General features: G+C 45.5%; 1 protein-coding gene across 1 annotated transcript in view; it reads right to left on the bottom strand.

Annotated features, from left to right (window-relative positions):
- The window catches only part of fbn2b (fibrillin 2b), a 94,701-nt gene that overhangs the window by 24,607 nt on the left and 48,925 nt on the right, over positions 1-21,169 (bottom strand). Inside the window, exons 9-25 of the mRNA XM_071342880.1 lie at positions 17,216-17,341; positions 14,075-14,227; positions 12,887-13,144; positions 8,852-8,995; positions 8,501-8,620; positions 8,181-8,306; positions 7,179-7,301; positions 6,762-7,037; positions 6,438-6,491; positions 6,063-6,188; positions 5,661-5,786; positions 5,005-5,124; positions 3,071-3,208; positions 2,942-2,992; positions 2,632-2,757; positions 1,859-2,086; positions 1,363-1,488 (exon numbers count right to left, since the gene is read on the bottom strand). Coding sequence (XP_071198981.1) covers positions 1,363-1,488; positions 1,859-2,086; positions 2,632-2,757; positions 2,942-2,992; positions 3,071-3,208; positions 5,005-5,124; positions 5,661-5,786; positions 6,063-6,188; positions 6,438-6,491; positions 6,762-7,037; positions 7,179-7,301; positions 8,181-8,306; positions 8,501-8,620; positions 8,852-8,995; positions 12,887-13,144; positions 14,075-14,227; positions 17,216-17,341 — 2,421 coding nt within the window. The remainder of the gene's footprint in view (positions 1-1,362; positions 1,489-1,858; positions 2,087-2,631; positions 2,758-2,941; positions 2,993-3,070; positions 3,209-5,004; positions 5,125-5,660; positions 5,787-6,062; positions 6,189-6,437; positions 6,492-6,761; positions 7,038-7,178; positions 7,302-8,180; positions 8,307-8,500; positions 8,621-8,851; positions 8,996-12,886; positions 13,145-14,074; positions 14,228-17,215; positions 17,342-21,169) is intronic.

The following is a 21,169-nucleotide window of genomic DNA, read 5'->3' as shown; positions in this document are numbered from 1 at the left end:
CTGAGTCAGGTTTGTAGGCCTCCTTGCTCGCACACGCTTTTTCCGTTCTACCGACAAATTTTCTATAGGATTGAGGTCAGGGCTTTGTGATGGCCACTCCAATACCTTGACTTTGTTGTCCTTAAGCCCTTTTGCTACAACTTTGGAAGTATGCTTGGTGTCATTGTCCATTTGGAAGACCCATTTGCGACCAAGCTTTAACTTCCTGACTGATGTCTTGAGATGTTGCTTCAATATATCCACATAATTTTCCTTCCTCATGACGCCATCTATTTTGTGAAGTGCACCAGTCCCTCCAGTCCCCCCGTGCTTCACGGTTGGGATGGTGTTCTTCGGCTTGCAAGCCTCCCCCTTTTTCCTCCAAACATAACGATGGTCATTATGGCCAAACAGTTCAATTTTTGTTTCATCACACCAGAGGACATTTCTACAAAAAGTACGATCTTTGTTCCCATGTGCAGTTGCAAACTGTAGTCTGGCTTTTTAATGGCGGTTTTGGAGCAGTGGCTTCTTCCTTGCTGAGCGGGCTTTCAGGTTATGTCGATATAGGACTCGTTTTACTGTGGATATAGATACTTTTGTACCGGTTTCCTCCAGGATCTTCACAAGGTCCTTTGCTGTTGTTCTGGGATTGATTTGCACTTTTCGCACCAAAGTATGTTCATCTCTAGAAGACAGAACGTGTCTCCTTCCTGAGCGGTATGACGGCTGCGTGGTCCCATGGTGTTTATACTTGCATACTATTGTTTGTACAGATGAACGTGGTAACTTCATGCGTTTGGAAATTGCTCCCAAGGATGAACCAGAGGTCTTGGCTGATTTCTTTTGATTTTCCCATGATGTCAAGCAAAGAGGCACTGAGTTTGAAGGTAAGCCTTGAAATACATCCACAGGTGCACCTCCAATTGACTCAAATTATGTCTATTAGCCTATCAGAAGCTTATACAGCAATGCCATCGTTTTCTGGAATTTTCCAAGCTGTTTAAAGGCACAGTCAACTTAGTGTATGTAAACTTCTGACCCACAGAAATTGTGATACAGTGAGTTATAAGTGAAATAATCTGTCTGTAAACAATTGTTGGAAAAATGCACAAAGAAGATGTCCTAACCGACTTGCCAAAACTATAGTTTGTTAACAAGACATTTGTGGAGTGGTTGTAAAACGAGTTTTAATGACTCCAACCTAAGTCTATGTTAACTTCCGACTTCAACTATAATTCATATACAAGGATACTTACTAAAGATATAGATTTCTGCTTTAATCATACAGATTTTAAAATGCTTTTTTATGGAATAAACATAATTATCTCTCTCTCCCCCTTATCATTCTCTCTCTCTCTTTCTCTCCCCTTCTCTCCATACCTGTGCAGTTCCTCTCCTCCATGGTAAGGGCAAAGCCGCTGCTGCAGCGACACTTGAAGCTGCCGATGGTGTTGCGACAGGTTCCGTGGGAGCACAGGCCGTTGAACACCTTACACTCATTTACATCTATGGAGGGACAACACAACGGACAAACATCAACGGTTAGCGCTGGGATTCAAGATGGAATCCAGTACGTTCTGTTTTATCAACACAATCTAAAAAAATGCCTAGTGGTTAACGAGATTAGATGCTGTGGTTGGTTTGCAACTGCTGGCGTGAGGCCATAATGGTGTACTTGTTTGTGTGTAGCTCATCAGTGTAGCAGTAGGACTTTACTCGGAAGCTGTTAGCGTAAGAAACATACCTACTGGTGTTCAGAAGATTATGACTCTTTATGTGATACTCATGAAGGCTTCATGAATATGTTGTGAATGCTACATTATCACAACGCAAATTAAAGTGTTACCAAGACTAGATAATGAGTGTTAGTACCTACCTTTGTAGAAGGGTCTGCCAGTCAGGATGTCTCCTCGGTTGGCAAAGCCTGGTCCTCTGGGGCAGATGGCCTTGTACTCCGGGGTGCCCGCCTTGGGACACTCCTCACAGTCAATGCCCCAGGCCGAGCCCACGGAGCAGCAGCACATGTCCACGCGGTAGCGACCGGGCAGCGGCTCGCCACACTCATCCTCGTGCCACTTCATATAGCACTGCTCGCTGCGCACGTCTGAGGGACAGACAGATGGACGGACAACAGTCAGACATACAGAACTTTACAGCTAATGTCACAATATCCTAACAATGCTAATATTTGTTTTCACCAAATTTGTATGATGTCTTTTCTCCCATGTAGGTTATCATTCATATTTTATAGTGTATTATAACCTGGGTGGTTCGAGCACTGAATGCTGATTGGCTGACTGCCGTGGTATATCAGACCGTATACCACAGGTATGACAAAATATTTATTTTTACTGCTCTAATTACGTTGGTAACCAGTTTATAATAGCAATAAGGCACCTCGGAGGTTTGTGGTATATGACTAATATACCACGGCTATGGGCTGTATCCAGGCACTTCATGTTGCGTCGTGCTTAAGAACAGCCCTTAGCCGTGGTATATTGGCCATATACCGCACCTCCTCATGCCTTATTGCTTAAATATAGCATATGTGTGAAGTCAACAGCAAAGATACAAAATAGCCATGATTTCTGTTATTATAAAAATGCATGGTGTCTGCCAGAGTTGATGTTGGTGACAGTGGTGTCTTACCCACGCATGTGCGTCCACTCCCGTCCAGAGTGAGCCCCTCGCCACACTCACAGCGGAAGGAACCCTGGGTGTTGACACAGCGCCCGTTGGTACACACCCCAGGGAACACCTCACACTCATTGATGTCTGCAGGGAGGAAATAGGGACAATATTACAAGACTCACTGTGCTCTTTGGCTCATCATCTTCTGTGGGAGGGAGGGTGAATGGAATACCACAGGGAGGAAAGCAGAGGGTCTGCTACCTTCACAGTTGACTGTGTGTGTGTGTTTGTGTGTGTGTGTGTATGTAGGAGTCGATTAGTGTCTTACCTTCACAGTTGACTCCCTTCATACGAGCGAACCCTCTAGAGCAGGCAGTGTCTGTGGAGAGAGACAGCAGTTACAGTACACACCTCACACTTCATTACGTTTATTAGGTGTGTTTGTGTTTGTACTGACCGATCTCGCAGCGTTCACAGGGACTGCCCCAGGCAGCTCCCAGTGTAGAGCAGCACTCGGACTTGAGCGTGGCACCGTTGATGTTGACCTCACAGCGGCCATCTTGGATGTTCAGCCAGCACGTTCCCTTCATGCTGTCTGTAGAAGGAAGAGGAGGGGGGAGAGAGAAGAGAGGGAGAGAGCGAGAGAGAGGGGTAGGGAAGCGAGAGAGAGAGAGAGAGAGAGAGAGAGAGAGAGAGAGAGAGAGAGAGAGAGAGAGAGAGAGAGAGAGAGAGAGAGAGGTAGGAGGGAGAGAGAGGGAAGAAAGAGAGAGAGATTGTGAGCAAGTGAAGGCCTTCAAGAGAACCCTGCTGAAAAGGCCCATCATCGGTATACAGTACTCCAATCATTCCAAGCACAACAGCACCATCTGTTGTAAGTAACTAACTACAGCTTTCCCTTTCAACAGCTGCCATCTTACCTCAGCCCAAACTGAGACAAATGCATCATAGACTTTAATAATTTGCTATGGCAGTCCTAATGGACTGAGAGCACAGTCAGAACAAATGGGATGTGCATTTGTTCTCCTGAGACCGCAGGCCCACCCAAAAACTAGACCACAATTTACATTCTCGCCGCTGAGCCATGCCTTTGAACTAATTACACTACCGTTCAAAAGTTTGGGGTCACTTAGAAATGTCCTTATTTTTGAAAGAAAAGCACATTTTTTGTCCATTAAAATGACATCAAATTGATCAGAAATACAGTGTAGACATTGTTAATGTTGTAAATTACTATTGTAGTAAATTTTAATGGAATATCGACATAGACGTACAGAGGCCCATTATCAGCAACCATCACTCCTGTGTTCCAATGGCATGTTGTGTTAGCTAATCCAAGTTTGTCATTTTAAAAGGCTAATTGATCATTAGAAAACCCTTTCGCAATTATGTTAGCACAGCTGAAAACTGTTGTTCTGATTAAAGAAGCAATAAAACTGGCCTTCTTAAGACTAGTTGAGTATCTGGAGCATCAGCATTTGTGGGTTCGATTACAGGCTCAAAATGGCCAGAAACAAAGAACTTTCTTCTGAAACTTGTCAGTCTATTCTTGTTCTGAGAAATGAAGGCTATTCCAAGCAAGAAATTGCCAAGAAACTGAAGATCTCGTACAGCGCTGTGTACTACTCCCTTCACAGAACAGCGCAAACTAGCTCCAACCAGAATAGAAAGAGGAGTAGGAGGCACTGGTGCACAACTGAGCAAGAGGACATTAGAGTGTCTAGTTTGAGAAACAGATGCCTCACAAGTCCTTAACTGGCATCTTCATTAAATAGTACCCGCAAAACACCAGTTAAACGTCAACAATGAAGGATGCTGGCCTTCTAGGCAGAGTTGCAAAGAAAAAGACATATCTCAGACTGGCTAATAAAAATAAAATATTAAGATAGGCAAAAGAACACAGACACTGGACAGAGGAACTCTGCCTCGAAGGCCAGCATCCTGGAGTCACCTCTTCCCTGTTGACGTTGAGACTGAGTTTTTGAGCGTTGAGCTTTTGAAGTTGATCTTTTCTTTCAAAACAAGGACATTTCTAAGTGACCCCAAACTTTTGAACGGTAGTATATATGACTCTGCTTTGAACAGAAAACAGCTCTATATTCTAAAGTACAGGACTCTATTAGACTGACAAGGCCGGCTCATGTTGGTGTTTATTCTAATGATTCATCCCAGATTACCATCTGTAGATGTCCAAAGCGGACATTGACTTGTTTATTTAGACTAGAATACACCTTCTAGAAGGTCCTACTAAGCTAGAAACCTTGGCTCATATCCCACTTTTCACTCTGTCTGCTTGATGGTGATTCTCCGACAGAAGTTTCTCTCAGGAATCCGTTCTTTTTCATTTGTGTCAGATTGAGTCGGGCAGTTGTGATAGATGCCTTGTTCTCTTACCCACACAGATGGTGTTGGTGGGGTCCAGCTTGCTGCCATGGGAACACTCGCAGTTGAAGGACCCGGCGATGTTGCGGCAGACTCCGTTGACACACGGGCTGGACTCACACTCGTTGATATCTGAAACACATGGATCAGAGCAGGGTTAGGTAAGGCATTGAATAGGCAGTTAAATGGGCCATATAGACCAGTGGAGGCTGCTGAGGGGAGGACGACTCATAATAACGTCCGGAACGGAGCAAATGGAATGGCATCAAACACCTGAAAACCATGTGTTTTATGTATTTGATACCATTCCCCTATTCCGCTCCTGTCATTACCATGAGCCTTTTCTCCCCAATGAAGGTGCCACCAACCTCCTGTGATATAGGCAGACATGTGTTTACTTAAACCAGGACAGAGGATGTAAGCCAACGTGTTCATATATCTGATGTTCTATTTAACTCCAATCTCTCATGTGCTAAACAGTTGCAGGTACATCTAGCAGATTTCACATCTACAACGTTTAGTCAATGAAACGAAAGGGGAATACCAACACACTTCTGATACTCCTAGCATGTTCACCTGTGGTTGCGCATTAGTATGCTGATATTGAGGCATTAGAAATGTGAGGTGTGTGTGTGTCTTCTCCATTGGTGTGTGTATGAAGTGTTCACCTTCGCAGGTCTCAGAGTCAGGTTTGAAGACAAAGCCTTTGGGACAGGAGCAGGAGTAGCTGCCGGGGGTGTTTCTACACAGCCCGTTATCACACAGCAGACGGTTCACTAGGCACTCATTGATGTCTGGTAGGTTGAGGATAAGAGGACAACAGGGTTGACTTATCACATGTAACACAAACCTACCAAAACAATCAACCTCAGTGTTTGACATTTAGAAGATGGTTCACCCTGAAAAACAAACTTTGTTCATACGTCAAAGTCAAGACCACGAAAGTACAGCAGATGCTGTGAAGAATATGGGACTCAGTTTGACTTTAGATCACTTTTAAGGTCTGATAAACTTTCATTTGGGTTGCTGCTTTTTCCACCAGACATTGAATACAGGAAGACTGGACTCACCCACGCAGTTCTTGCCGCTGGAGTCGGACTCGTAGCCGATGTTACAGATGCAGCGGTAGCTCCCTCTCAGGTTCTCACACATGCCGTTCTGACAGATGTCAGGGTCCAAGGCACACTCGTTGATGTCTGAGGAGACACCCACCACAAACCACAGCCTTAGCTTTAAGCTCTCGCCAACGTCCAGATTCCTTTTCTTCACTTTTCATTTTTTCTCTCTTTGATTTGAAATTCGGAGTGAAATTCACACCTTTCTGAGGGATGCATTGGAATGTTTGAGGGGAGGCCTGTTAAATGCCAGAATAACTAGCAGTGATTGCAGGGCAAGCTCCAAACCACAGAGACCTAACATTAAACAGCACCAGTCACATGACTCACCTCTGCCGTCAGCAGTAATGCCAATCCCACTGCTGCACACCGCCTGGAACTCAGCTGAAAGCCAAGACAAACCCCTGTAAGTCACCTGCTAATATCTCCAGTGTAACTAAAAATCACAATTGACATTATAATTCTAACAATCACTTCTGCAGTATTTGGAAGAGTTCTACAGGATCTTAGTCTAGAATCTGAACTGATATGAACAATATTGTGAAACAATACTGAAACAGAGCATATAAGCTTGGATTCCAGGCTAACAGGATGTGAATGACAGCACATGTAAACCAATGATGTTTGCTGGTGTGGTTAGGGTTAGTCGGTCACCTGAGTTGCGGGCAGGGCAGGGTTGGCAGGGCTCTCCGAAGCCGTGTTCAGGACTGGCACAGCAGCACTCAGACTTAGTGACGGCGCCAGGGAAGGGACGCGAGCACGTGCCCATCTTGATGGCACCGTAGCAGGTGGTACGCATGTGTGTGTCGACACACACTCTCCCGTCCACGTCGATGGCCAGGCCTGGTGGGCACTCACAGCGAAAGGAGCCCTCAGAATTGATACATCGTCCGTTCATACAGATGCCTGGTGTCTGGCACTCATCAATGTCTGAGGGAGGAGAGAAGGGGAGAGATATGATGATGGTACTTGTCCCACATGGCTGCAATACAGTCATGGAATCAATCAAATTTCGATACAAAGAAACCTTTAGAGAGGATGCACGTCCAGAAATTATATCAGATGACGTACCTGTGCAGTAACGTCCGTTAGGTGACAGGGCGAAGCCAGGTTTGCAGATACACTTGAAGCTACCATCCTCGTTGATACACATTCCATTGAGACACATGTTGGTGGTGGCACACTCATCATGATCTGGTTGAACAAATGGAGGTGAATTAGGCTTTCTGCCACGTAGGCTTTCTGTCACGTAGGCTTTCTGCCACGTAGGCTTTCTGCCACGTAGGCTTTCTGCCACGTAGGCTTTCTGTCACGTAATCTTTCTGCCACGTAATCTTTCTGCCACGTAATCTTTCTGCCACGTAGGCTTTCTGCCACGTAGGCTTTCTGCCACGTAGGCTTTCTGCCACGTAATCTTTCTGCCACGTAATCTTTCTGCCACGTAGGCTTTCTGCCACGTAGGCTTTCTGCCACGTAGGCTTTCTGTCACGTAGGCTTTCTGCCACGTAGGCTTTCTGTCACGTAATCTTTCTGCCACGTAGGCTTTCTGTCACGTAATCTTTCTGCCACGTAATCTTTCTGCCACGTAATCTTTCTTCCACGTAGGCTTTCTGTCACGTAATCTTTCTGCCACGTAATCTTTCTGCCACGTAATCTTTCTGCCACGTAGGCTTTCTGCCACGTAATCTTTCTGCCACGTAATCTTTCTGCCACGTAATCTTTCTGCCACGTAGGCTTTCTGCCACGTAGGCTTTCTGTCACGTAGGCTTTCTGCCACGTAATCTTTCTGCCACGTAATCTTTCTGCCACGTAATCTTTCTGTCCCGTAGGCTTTCTGCCACGTAATCTTTCTGCCACGTAATCTTTCTGCCACGTAGGCTTTCTGCCACGTAGGCTTTCTGCCACGTAGGCTTTCTGTCACGTAGGCTTTCTGCCACGTAGGCTTTCTGCCACGTAGGCTTTCTGTCACAAACAAATGAGCGTAACCTAGTGACATACAGTATGTAATTACCATGTAACAGGCCTCTAGGTGTAGTCCATGCTGTTAGAGAGTAAGGTATGTGTGTAGCTCACCTATGCAGTTCTTTCCATCAGGAGTGAGCTCAAAGCCAGCGTTGCAAATGCACTGGAAGCTTCCGTCAGTGTTGACACAACGTCCGTTACGACACATCACTCCGTTCACGATGCACTCATCAATATCTGGGGAGGGAGGGAGGGGGGAGTTGAGGCTTAGTTTGACTGTTAGCCAGGTTAGGTACCAGTCTGTTTCTGTTCTGGACACCTTGTGGTGTTGTTACAAGCAGAGTCAGTCAGTGGGCCAACGTACCCAGTCTGTCCATCCAAAACAAAATTATCATGATCTGTAGTTGTTCTGGTGAGTGATTGGAACATACCAATGCAGGCCTGTTTGGTGGGGGTGCCCTGGTAGCCTTCATGACACTTGCAGTGGTACGATCCAGGTGTGTTGACACAGTCTCCGTTGACACAAGGGTTGCTGACGCACTCATCCACATCTGAAGGAGGGAGGAGAGGAGACAATGAAGAAATATACATTTATCAGTGCAACCCAGGATGCTCCAATTACAAATCTGAACACTCCCATACGTGTTAAAAAAAGGTTAAAGAATGAATGCTATTGTGTAAGGCTACCTTGAGTTTTACATCTACCAGAGAAGTTCTGTGTGGTCAGAAGATGGCAGTAGTGTATATAATTTTCCTAACTGTAATGACTGCAGTGTGCTTACCAATACACTCCCCGCGTACGTCCTGCCTGTAGCCCATGTTACATTCACAGCGGTAGCTGGTCGGGGTGGGGATACAGCGGCCGTTCAAACACAGGTTGGTGAAATGTTTACACACGTCAACGGTCTCATTGACTGACACAGGGACTGAGGATACACAACACAATCACATTACAATACAATACATTATCACACAATGTTTATTATTTATTAAAACACAGTGAAGAAAAGTTGATGAAAAGCCATAGACTATTCTCTCTGCTTCCACATGGCAAGCGGTACTGGAGCAACAAGTCTGACACCAACAGGCTCCTGAACAGCTTCTATCCCCAAACCATAAGACTGCTAAATAGCTAACAAAATGGCTACATGGACTATCTGCATTGACAGTTGTATGTTTGTGCTGACTCTATGCACACTCACAAGACTCTACAAACACACTCACAAGACTCCACACACACACACACACACACACACACACACACACACACACACACACACACACACACACACACACACACACACACACACACACACACACACACACACACACACACACACACACAGATAATTTGCTCACACACACATAACACCCCTTCAAATTAGTGGAATCGGCTATTTCAGCCAAATCAAGCACACAGCCATGCAATCTCCATAGACAAACATTGGCAGTAGAATGACCTTACTGAAGAGCTCAGTGACTTTCAACGTGGCATCGTCATAGGATGCCACCTTTCCAACAAGTCAGTTCGTCAATTTTCTGCCTTGCTAGAGCTACCCCGGTCAACTGTAAGTGCTGTTACTGTGAAGTGGAAACATCTAGGAGGAACAAAGTCGTAGCCGCAAAGTGGTAGGCCACACAAGCTAACAGAACGGGACTGAAGCGAGTAAAAATAGTCTGTCCTTGGTTGCAACACTCACTACCGAGTTCCAAACTGCCTCTGTAAGCAACGTCAGCATAAGAACTGTTCGTTGGGAGCTTCATGAAATGGGTTTCCATGGCCGAGCAGCCGCACACAAGCCTAAGATCACCATGAGCAATGCCAAATGTCGGCTGGAGTGGTGTAAAGCTCGCCGCCATTGGACTCTGGAGCAGTGGAAAGACGTTCTCTGGAGTGATGAATCAAGCTTCACCATCTGGCAGTCCGACGGACAAATCTGGGTTTGGCAGATGCCAGGAGAACGCTACCTCCCCGAATGCATAGTGCCAACTGTAAAGTTTGGTGGAGGAGGAATAATGTTCTGAAGTTGTTTTTCATGGTTCGGGCTAGGGCCCTTAGTTCCAGTGAAGGAAAATCTTCACGCTACAGCATACAATGACATTATAGACGATTCCATGCATCCAACTTTGTAGCAACAGTTTGGGGAAGGCCCTTTTCTGTTTCAGCATGACAATGCCCCCATGCACAAAGTGAGGTCCATGCAGAAATGGTTTGTCGAGATCGGTGTGGAAGAACTTGACTGGCCTGCTCAGAGCCCTGATCTCAACCTCAACGAACACCTTTTGGATGAATTGGAACACCGATGGCAAGCCAGGCCTAATCGCTCAACATCAGTGCCCGATCTCACTAATGCTCTTGTGGCTGAATGGAAGCAACTCCCCGCAGCAATGTTCCAGCATCTAGTGGAAAGCCTTCCCAGAAAAGTGAAGGCTGTTATAGCAGCAAATATTAATGCCCATGATTTTGGAATGAGATGTTCGACGAGCAGGTGTCTACATACTTTTGGTCATGTAGTATATATCCTGATACCTAGTCACCTTACCCCTATACATATATACCTCTTTATCTCCAGTATCCCTGCACATTATACATATGCTATTGGAACTGACCCTGTATACAAGGCATTTAATCCTAGTAAAAATTCCCTGTCTTTGGTCAGTTAGGATCACCACTTTATTTTAAGAATGTTAAACGTCAGAATAATAGTAGAGAGAATGACATATTTCAGCTTTTATTTCTTTCATTACATTCCCAGTGGGTCAGAAGTTTACATACACTCAATTAGTATTTGGTAGCATTGCCATTAAATTGTTTAACTTGGGTCAAATGTTTCGGGTAGCCTTCCACAAGCTTCCCACAATAAGTTGGGTGAATTTTGGCCCATTCCTCCTGACAGAGCTGGTGTAACTGAGTCAGGTTTGTAGGCCTCTTTCCTCGCACACACTTTTTCAGTTCTGCCCACAAATTTTCTATAGGATTGAGGTCAGGGCTTTGTGATGGCCACTCCAATACCTTGACTTTGTTGTTCTTAAGCCATTTTGCTACAACTTTGGAAGTATGCTTGGTGTCATTGTCCATTTGGAAGACCCATTTTCGACCAAGCTTTAACCTCCTGACTGATGTCTTGAGATGTTGCTTCAATATATCCACATAATTTTCCACCCACATAATTTTCCTTCCTCATGATGCCATCTATTTTGTGAAGTGCACCAGTCCCTCCAGTCCCCCCATGCTTCACAGTTGGGATGTTCCTCCAAACATAACGATGGTCATTATGGCCAAACAGATCTATTTTTGTTTCATCACACCAGAGGACATATCTCCAAAAAGTACGATCTTTGTCCCCATGTGCAGTTACAAACCGTAGTCTGGCTTTTTTAAATGGCGGTTTTGGGATCAATGGCTTCTTCTTTGCTGAGCGGCCTTTCAGGTTATGTCGATATAGGACTCGTTTTACTGTGGATATAGATACTTTTGTACCTGTTTCCTCCAGCATCTTCACAAGGTCCTTTGCTGTTGTTCTGGGATTGACTTGCACTTTTCGCACCAAAGTACGTTCATCTCAAGGAGACACAACGCGTCTCCTTCCTGAGCAGTATGATGGCTGTATGGTTCCATGGTGTTTATACTTGCGTAGTATTGTTTGTACAGATGAACGCGGTACGTTCAGGCATTTGGAAATTGCTCCCAAGGATGAACCAGACTTGTGGGGGTCTACAATTTTCTGAGGTCTTGGCTGATTTATTTAGATTTTCCCATGATGTCAAGCAAAGAGGCACTGAGTTTGAAGGTAGGCCTTGAAATACATCCACAGTTACATCTCCAATTGACTCAAATGATGTCCATTAGCCTATCAGAAGCTTCTAAAGCCATGACATAATTTTCTAGAATTTCCCAAGCTGTTTAAAGGCACAGTCAACTTAGTGTATGTAAACTTCTGATCCACTGGAATTGTGATAGAGTGAATTATAAGTGAAATAATCTGTCCGTAAACAATTGTTGGAAAAAGTACATGCACAAAGTAGATGTCCTAACCGACTTGCCAAAACTATAGTTTGTTGATAAATCCTCTACAGGATCGGTGTCCCCCCCACGGGACGGTTGAGCTAACGTAGGCTAATGTGATTAGCATGAGGTTGTAAGAAACAAAATAATTTCCCAGGACATAGACATATCTAATAGGGGCAGAAAGCTTAAATTCTTGGTAATCTAACTGCACTGTCCAATTTACAATAGCTATTACAGTGAAAGAATGCCATGCTATTGTTTGAGGAGAGTGCACAATTATGAACTTGAAAATGTATGAATAAACCAATTAGTCACATTTGGGCAGTCTTGATACAACATTTTGAACATATATGCAATGGTTCATTGGATCAGTCTAAAACTTTGCACATACACTGCTGCAACTAGTGGCCAAAGTCTAAATTGGGCCTGGGTTTGAATAATATATTTTGGCCTTTCTCTTGCATTTCAGATATGATGGTACAAAAAAAATTACAAAAAAACGCATGTTTTTATCTTTGAATTATCTTTTACCAGATCTAATGTGTTATATTCTCCTACATTAATTTCACATTTCCACAAACTTGTTTCCTTTCAAATGGTATCAAGAATATGCATATCCTTGCTTCAGGTCCTGAGCTACAGGCAGTTAGATTTGGGTATGTCATTTTAGGCAACATTTTTTTTTTTTTAAACGGGCGGATCCTTAAGAGGTTTTAAACACTCTAATATCTCTGTTACAAAACTTAAAACCACAGGCTAATAATGCAACACTACCCTATGGACACTTGTCGTGGCCGAACCAACTCACCGATATTACGCCCGCCGCCGTTTCCTCCAAAACCATTGCCTCCTCCTCCCTGTCCCCCTCCTCCGATTCCTCCTCCTCCGTTGCCATAGTGACCGTTTCCGTTAGGCCCATTGGGGTTGAGTTTGTAGCCGTAGCTGTAACCGTGACTGTTGCCGCCGCCGTTGGGGTAGCCGCCCCCATTGGGGAAGACTCCGTGGGGGAAACCTCCGTTACCTGTTCCATGGGGCACCCCCTCGATGCAGAGCCTTCTGTACTCATCTATGAGGACGAGGATAGAAAGGGTTCATATTGGTTATCTTCAATGAAAATGACATGCATGTTTTGTCATGGTTTGGGTCAGTTTGACTTATTTTCATGGTATACTGTGGGTCAGTGGTTGCATAAAGTCACACACTGGAACAATGCCTGGACATGATTATGGCTGGAAAAATGGGATGTATGAACACACACACACACACTGGGTGAACCCCAGAGGAAATAGCCAAAGGGAGGCCTCCCACCATAATGAGTGGTGGGAATGAAGGCTGTGTGTGTGTGTGTGTGTGTGTGTGTGTGTGTGTGTGTGTGTGTGTGTGTGTGTGTGTGTGTGTGTGTGTGTGTGTGTGTGTGTGTGTGTGTGTGTGTGTGTGTGTGTGTGTGTGTGTGTGTGTGTGTGTGTGTGTGTGTGTGCGCGTGTGTGTGTACAGCTTGGCACTCATTCATACAAACAATCACAAATGCATGAAAGTAATAAGTATGAAAACACACACTCTCACAGGGGAATAGACATGCAGTAGGCGAGCTAGATGGATGAGGCCAGGGCCATTGTCTTCACCCAGATCTCTTCCATCGTTCTCCTTCGGTTTTTAGTCATGATGTCATCCTCTTCAGCCCCTTTCCCACAGTGAGGGGATGTGGGATCATGAATTATTTACGTTGTCAGTTAAATGGCAGGCTCTTTTTGTTTAATCCAAGCTGTTCAAGCTGTTCATTCATAACACATGTACAAAATAACTCTTGCCATTGATATGCAAAAGGGAGTCCCTTAGGACTGTGGGTCAGTAGTGGTAAGTATAAGTGTGTGTGTGTGTGTGTGTGTGTGTGTGTGTGTGTGTGTGTGTGTGTGTGTGTGTGTGTGTGTGTGTGTGTGTGTGTGTGTGTGTGTGTGTGTGTGTGTGTGTGTGTGTGTGTGTGTGTGTGTGTACTCACCGGATCCCCTGACAGGACACATCTCGGGGATCTGTCCAGATGCCCAGCAGCGGCCCGTGTCACAGCAGCACTGCATCTTGGTATACTGGCCCTGCAGGTCACCCGCACAGCGCCCGTTCGCCAATGCCGAGAAACACGTGCCCACACGCTGGTCTGAGGGGGGAGAGGATGGAGGGAGAAGGGGAGAGAAAGAGAGATGGGAAGAGAGGTCAGTATGCTTTAGGGTGAGTCACTCAGATCACTCATGACCTGTGTTGTAACACGGCTGACTTTCAGGTCATGTAGAAAATCTACTGTTACTCTTTCAACTTTATGCAGACCATGTTATAATGCACATGCTTTAACATACTGTAAATACTCAGGTGACCAAGTATAAACACAATACTGCAGTGTTTCACTTCATGTGGGTCACAGACAGTTTCTACTGGCTCACAGTGTACGGTTGTGTACAAACAGGTGTTTGTACATTCTTGAGGATCACAAGAAAATTCAGAAGCCTTCAGCACAAAAAAGCCTGACAAGCACCTCCCTACCACACAGATGATATAGGGAGTGGGGATAGAGGTGTGGTTCCTCCAGCCCTGTTGAGGGGTTACAGGTAACAGCTGTCCCCAAATACCAGGGCTGCCTCTCCCCTGGAAGTCTCTCCCCTGCCTGCCCTCTACATGGTAGCCTGGGAGGAAGCTAATTTATGGTCTGGGAGCTTTAAAGGTCTGAGGTGTCCTGACTAACTGCAAGAATTACAAGGGCCTCCTAATTTGGTCTTGTTTGTTACAGTCTCTCAGGTCAGAGTCAGTGGGGTGGAGGAGGGAGGGTTGCACAGAGCGAAGAGGGTGTGTTTGGGGCAAGTGGAGAAGAAGTGAGGGTCCCTGAGTGCGTGTGTGTTTTTGTGTGTGTAATGAGGATGAAAGTGAAGTGGGAAAGAGAGGGGCAGGGGGAAGGAGAGGTGCAGGGGGAAGAGAGTGGCGGGGGAAGGGGAAAAGAGAGGGGCAGGGGGAAATAGAGGGGCAGGGGGAAGGGGGAAAAGAGGGGCAGGGGGAAATAGAGGGGCAGGGGGAAGGGGAAAGAGAGGGGGGAGGGGGAAAGAGAGGGGCAGGGGCAAGGGGAGGGGGAAACAGAGGGGCAGGGGGAAACAGAGGGGCACGGGGAAGAGGGAAAGAGAGGGGGAAGGGGGAAAGATGGGCAAAAGAGATGTGAAGGGAGAAGGGGGAGTACAAGTTGATTAACTTGGCTAATGAGGCAGCAGTCTGGAATTAACCAGTTCCATGTGGAGCAATCCTGGCCAATTATATTATACATGAGAAGCTGTGCGTCTAGGGTTTACAGCCAAACTTTCCCCCTTGCTTCCCCCATCACTCCCTGTCTCCCTCCCTAGAACCAACCTAGCTGGGGGCATGATTGGGGGAGGATGGGTGTGGAGGGGTGGGAATATGGGAGCAGAGAGGGGGAGAGAGGAGAAAGGGAAAGTGGTGATGGGGATGATGATGATGATGATAACTTCAATGGGAACCAGACCCGTAGCTAGCTAGTCTATAGCAATCCACACAAACGCATGCTTTCTCTTTTACAGACTGGGTTTTCACAGTGTGACGGACGGGGCATTAGGGCTGATTAGTGTTGGGCTCAACATGTCCCTCCGATCTGCTTCTCCATGCTATGCTGCTAGAGTTGACATTCCTGGACCTGGAGCCCCCCGCTCACTTCATGTAATCTGGGGGATGGGGAAGGAGGGGGGTAGTTTCTTAGTCTACCTCCCACTCGCAAAACACACCCAAGCAAACAGGGGAGCCAGCCACAGCATAGGTCTGGCTGTAGCTGAGGACATATGGTGGGATGTGTCAGACAGGCCCTGATATCAGAGCTCTCTTTTATTTGTTCCTGGGGACAGTTCACCGGATTACACTAGACAGATGGATGAGTGCTCAGGGTGAGAAGCGATGGAAAGAGAAAACAGGGGGAAAGAGAAAAAGGGCCTGGAGGAGAGGAGGAGAAAGACAGAGAGCAGGGGGTGGAAGGAGAGGGAGTGTGAGAGAAATTGTCAGTCCCCTTGGAGAAAGAGAGAGAGAGAGAGAGAGAGAGAGAGAGAGAGAGAGAGAGAGAGAGAGAGAGAGAGAGAGAGAGAGAGAGAGAGAGAGAGAGAGAGAGAGAGAGAGAGAGAGAGAGAGAGAGAGAGAGAGAGAGAGAGAGAGTTGTTATACCATACGGCCTGCAGCTCGTTTTCTCAATCAGGCTACACTTCCCTCTGCTCCCTCTCTTCCCACTCCTCCTTCACTTCCCACTCCTCCTTCACTTCCCACTCCTCCTTCACTTCACTCTCTCCCACTGCTCAACCCTTTTTTGTGGCACAGAACAACAGAGAAAGGGGATTGTTTTGATGGTTTTTTCCTCCTCTCCTCCTGCTCTTTCTGTCTTATCTTGCTTGTTGTTGTGGTGGTGTCAGCTTTGTTTTCCTGCAGGCCTCTAAGTGAGTCCAGATGCCTTCTACCTTTGACGCTAAACAATCTGCCACACAACCAGGCCAGGCAGAACAGAAGAGAACAGAGGCCTCCTTGTGAGATCAACGTTGACCCTGTTCATTGTTCCCTTGGCATTTCCACCCTATTTCCCTTTTTTGTCAAAAGACAACAAACAAGTACAGCAGAGATTTTCAACAGATGATTAAAAAATTTATTGCGTGCCAAAGAGAGCGGGAGGCCAACAAAACCTTGATCCGAAAGAGCATTTGAATATGGCATTCTACTGCCTGGTAGACTTTGGGGCGCACAACTTTTCAATAAAAGTAATCAAGGGGTTCTGCTTGGCTATGAGCGGGGCCTTGAATGAAGGACAGTTATTGGACTCCCATTCGGACGCTGTTTAAAAGCAACAGAACCAGCTCTCTGGCGGCCATTTTGATACGAGCTGCTGGTGATTGCAGGCGCTCTACATTAACACTTGGTAGTGTTTCAGGGTGTGAGTCAGAGGTGCTAATGCTAAATGTTATAACAGCAGTCAAGACCTGTTGCAGAACTTCTTGACTCATCAGCACACGAGTCACAGGAGGACAGGAGGGAGAAATCCAGCTGTGAGCAGTCAGTGGCTAACAAGAGGGGGAAGGAGAGAGGGGTGTGGGTGTGTTTGGAGGGGGCAGTGGTAACTCACCTACACATCTGGCACCGTCAGTGCTTGTGATGTAACCACGGGGACAGGTGCAGACGTAGCTACCGGCTGTGTTGGTGCATTCACCTCCGTCACACACACCTGGGATAGTGCTGCACTCGTCAATATCTGAAACACACACACAAACACTTAGATCATTGGAGTTAGAGCATCCACGGAGCTTCATCTTAGTCACACACAGTAAATCAAAACCCTGTCACAGGCATTGTTTGGAAGAATTCCTTTTCCTTAATAGCAGCTGTTCAAAGTCTTTGGATCTATCTAAAATATTTGAAGAAGTGGATGATATCTCATCTGTCAAAATGCACTTGAGGGCCTCAAATAATCACTATTCATAATAACTCTACAGACAAGAGCAGGACCTACCGCCAGACTCAGTCAAGACAACCTGAGTCCAGGTCTGAAGGGAGGAGGCGATCAAATGGAAAATGTCTAGGTTCATTTTCTGCCAAAGACTCATGACTTTATTTCACACTGGTCTACATTTATCAATGTCCAACACACCTCAGTGGACTTCATAACTGTGGTGGATTTTAAGAGGTTTAAATGGTGAGAGTTTCCCACACACACACCATGAGAAACTCAGCTGCCCCAGAGAGATTACATTAGACCTGGGAGTCAGCAGTAAAGAGCTAGTGTGTGTGTGTGTGTGTGTGTGTGTGTGTGTGTGTGTGTGTGTGTGTGTGTGTGTGTGTGTGTGTGTGTGTGTGTGTGTGTGTGTGTGTTTACGTGTGTGTGCACACGCCTGTGTGTATGTGTGTGTGTGTGAGTTAGCCAGGACTTGGCAGGGTCTACTCCTCTGTGTGGTGTATTACAGTATATTACCTTACACATGAAAAGGCCTCTCACTGCTATGAGCTTCCAGAAGGCATTGGGTTTTTATGACGTGCTACCACTTATCTATACACATACATAATTACCTTTATTTGGTCAAATTACAGTATGCGTGTGTGTATACCGTGGCGTCGGAGACGCGTGGTGGCATGCCGTAAATGTGTGTGAGTAGTTGGCGGGTATGCATGAACGCTGTCTATGGGGCTGTGTGTGTGTGTGTGATGATGCACACAGTGGGAAGTTAAGAACCACTGGGTCCCCTGCTGACTATTGTCTGACTGCAGTGGCAAAAGGTTATCCTCAAGTCATATATAAAAAAGTAGCAAAATAAACGTGGCGTTAGCATTCCCTCTGAAAAGGAGCAGACTTTACACAGCTCAGACATGGAGAGCTGTGTGTGTGTCAGTCTCTGCATGTGTGAGAAAGTGTATATGTGTGTCGGTCTGTGTGTGTGTGGGTGTGTAACTGTGTATGTCTGTACAGTATGCGTGTGTGTGTGTTAGGGTTGCACATTTTGGGGAATATTCAGAGGTGGAAACTTTCTGTGGGAAATAAACGGGAATATATGGGAATTAACGGAAATATATGCAAATTAATATTATTACCATTTAAATGTAGATGTTCTTTGCATTGGATATATTTACCATATCATAGGGAGACAGACAAATACACCTTTTACTTAAGTAGACATAATTGCAAATGATTAAATCCTTCCAATAAAAAAACACTTTAGTTACGAATTGAACTTTAATTAAATGAGTTGACTCTTCACATGGGATGATTTCACTGAACAACAAAAGAAAGGGAATATTGAATGATCCCCAATGATCCATCACATCTCCCAAAAACGTTTTCAACATACATCTGTAAAATGATAGTCTAGAAACTAAAGCTTTGGTTGTCTTCCTCTCAGGCTTCCATGTCTTCTCCCTGGACCTCCTCAATGTCCACCTCTTGAACATCAGACTCATCTGTCACTTTCCAACCTTGTTGAAGATGGCTCGTTGTCAGGCTCAAAAAGCCTCACATTTTCCTGGATGGCCACCAATATTCCAACCCTTGTATTGGTCAGCCTGTTGCGTGCTTTGGTGTGTGTGTTCCCAAACAAGGACCAGTTGCACTCTGAGGCGGCTGATGTTGGTGGGATTTGGAGGATGATGGAGGCAACAGGGGAAAGAGCCTCAGATCCACAAAGTCCCTTCCACCAGGTGGCTGATGAGATATGTTGGCACGACTGCCATATTGCATCTCCATCCCAAAGCCCTTGCTTGGAAGTGTACTTAGCCAGACTGCCAAGAACCTTGCCCTCATCCAGGCCAAGGTGGCGAGACACGGTAGTGATGACACAATAGGCTTTGTTGATCTCTGCACCAGACAGGATGCTCTTGCAAGCATACTTGGGGTTCAACATGTACGCTGCGGCGTGTATGGGCTTCAGGCAGAAGTCTTCACGCTTTTTGATGTATTTCAGAACTGCAGTTTCCTCTGCTTGGAGCAACAGGGAAGTGGGCAGGGCAGTACGGATTTCTTCTCTTACATCTGCAAGCAGAGTCTGAACATCAGACAGGATGGCTTTGTCTCACTCAATCCTTGCAATGGCTACTGCTATAGGTTTCAGGAGTTTCAATACATCATCCAGGAGGATCCTCTTGATGGGGCTGCTTGGTGAGGTAGATTGCTGCTATAACTTAATGACCCTTCACATACCTAACCATTTCCTTGGCACTCTTGTAGTGTATCCATTGTTTTCAGTTCCATGATGTCCTTGATGAGCAGATTCAATGCATGAGCAGCACAGCCAATGGGTGTGACTTTAGACCAAGCAGCCTTCATGTTCACAGCATTGTCTGTCACCAGTGCAAATACCTTATGTGGTCCAAGGTCATTGATGACTGCCTTCAGCTCATCTGCAATGTAGAGACCGGTGTGTCTGTTGTCCCTTGTGTCTGTGCTCTTGTAGAATACTGGTTGAGGGGTGGAGATGATGTAGTTAATTATTCCTTGCCCACAAACATTCGACCCCCCCACCAGAGATGATTGCAATACAGTCTGCTTTCCCTATGATTTACGCTTGATCTTCACTTGAACTCTGCATCCAGCAAATGAGTAGATAAAGCATGTCTGGTTGGAGGGGTGTATGCTGTGCGAAGAACATTCAGAAATCTCTTCCAATACACATTGCCTGTGAGCATCAGATGTGAACCAGTTGCATATACACATCTCGAGCAAGACATTCATCAGCATTTCTCTGACTACGTTCCTCCATTGAGTTAAAAAAAACTTCTGATTCCAGGAGGACCATGAGCTGTTGCTATCGATAAGGTGTCTGATTCATCATTTTCACCTCGAATAGAAGTAGAGGGACTTTTGTCAGAGCTTGCTTGTTGTGAGCGCTGAGGGAACTTTATGCACTTGGCCAGATGATTCTGCATCTTTGTTGCATTATTCACATATAATTTGGCACATTATTTGCAAATGTACACAGCTTTTCCTGCTCCATTAGCTGCAGTGAAGTATCACCACACATCTGATAGTGCCAGTGGCATTTTCCTGTAAAGATTAGAAAAAAAATAGTAAAAACCCCCCCAAATATAATTCCATGTACAGATAAATAGTTAAGTAGTTAGATTAAACAACTCCTTTGTAAGATACATGTTTTAAAATGAAATATGTATGGAAACAGGTGAATTAACACTCCTCAGGTAGCAGGCTCAAGCAAGCTAAAACCCACATGGTAGCAAAAACGAACTAGTAGAAATTGTTAACAAGTTAGAAATTAGTTAAACACACTTTTCTGTAGGCTACTATTTACTAGTTAACAAAAAATTATGTATTTCATATAAAATATATTCACCCCACCCAGTATCGTAATCAAAACTTACCGGAAAGCATGTAGTCCTCAGACAGTGTAGTAGTGTGGGCTCAATAGCATCTCATTAGTGTGCAAGATCTTGAGATTCAGCTGTACATGTGATGAAAGAGTGCACTGCACATGTGATGGAAGAATGCACTGCGCATGCAGAGGGTTGCAATTCCACTGAATTTGGGATAGTTTAACCAAAATATGCCACATTACCTAGAATTGCCTTATGTGTATCCCAC

This window comes from Salvelinus alpinus, chromosome 15, assembly GCF_045679555.1.
Source record: "Salvelinus alpinus chromosome 15, SLU_Salpinus.1, whole genome shotgun sequence".
In the NCBI taxonomy this organism is placed as follows: domain Eukaryota; kingdom Metazoa; phylum Chordata; class Actinopteri; order Salmoniformes; family Salmonidae; genus Salvelinus; species Salvelinus alpinus.
This window is presented reverse-complemented; position numbering and strand designations above follow the sequence as displayed.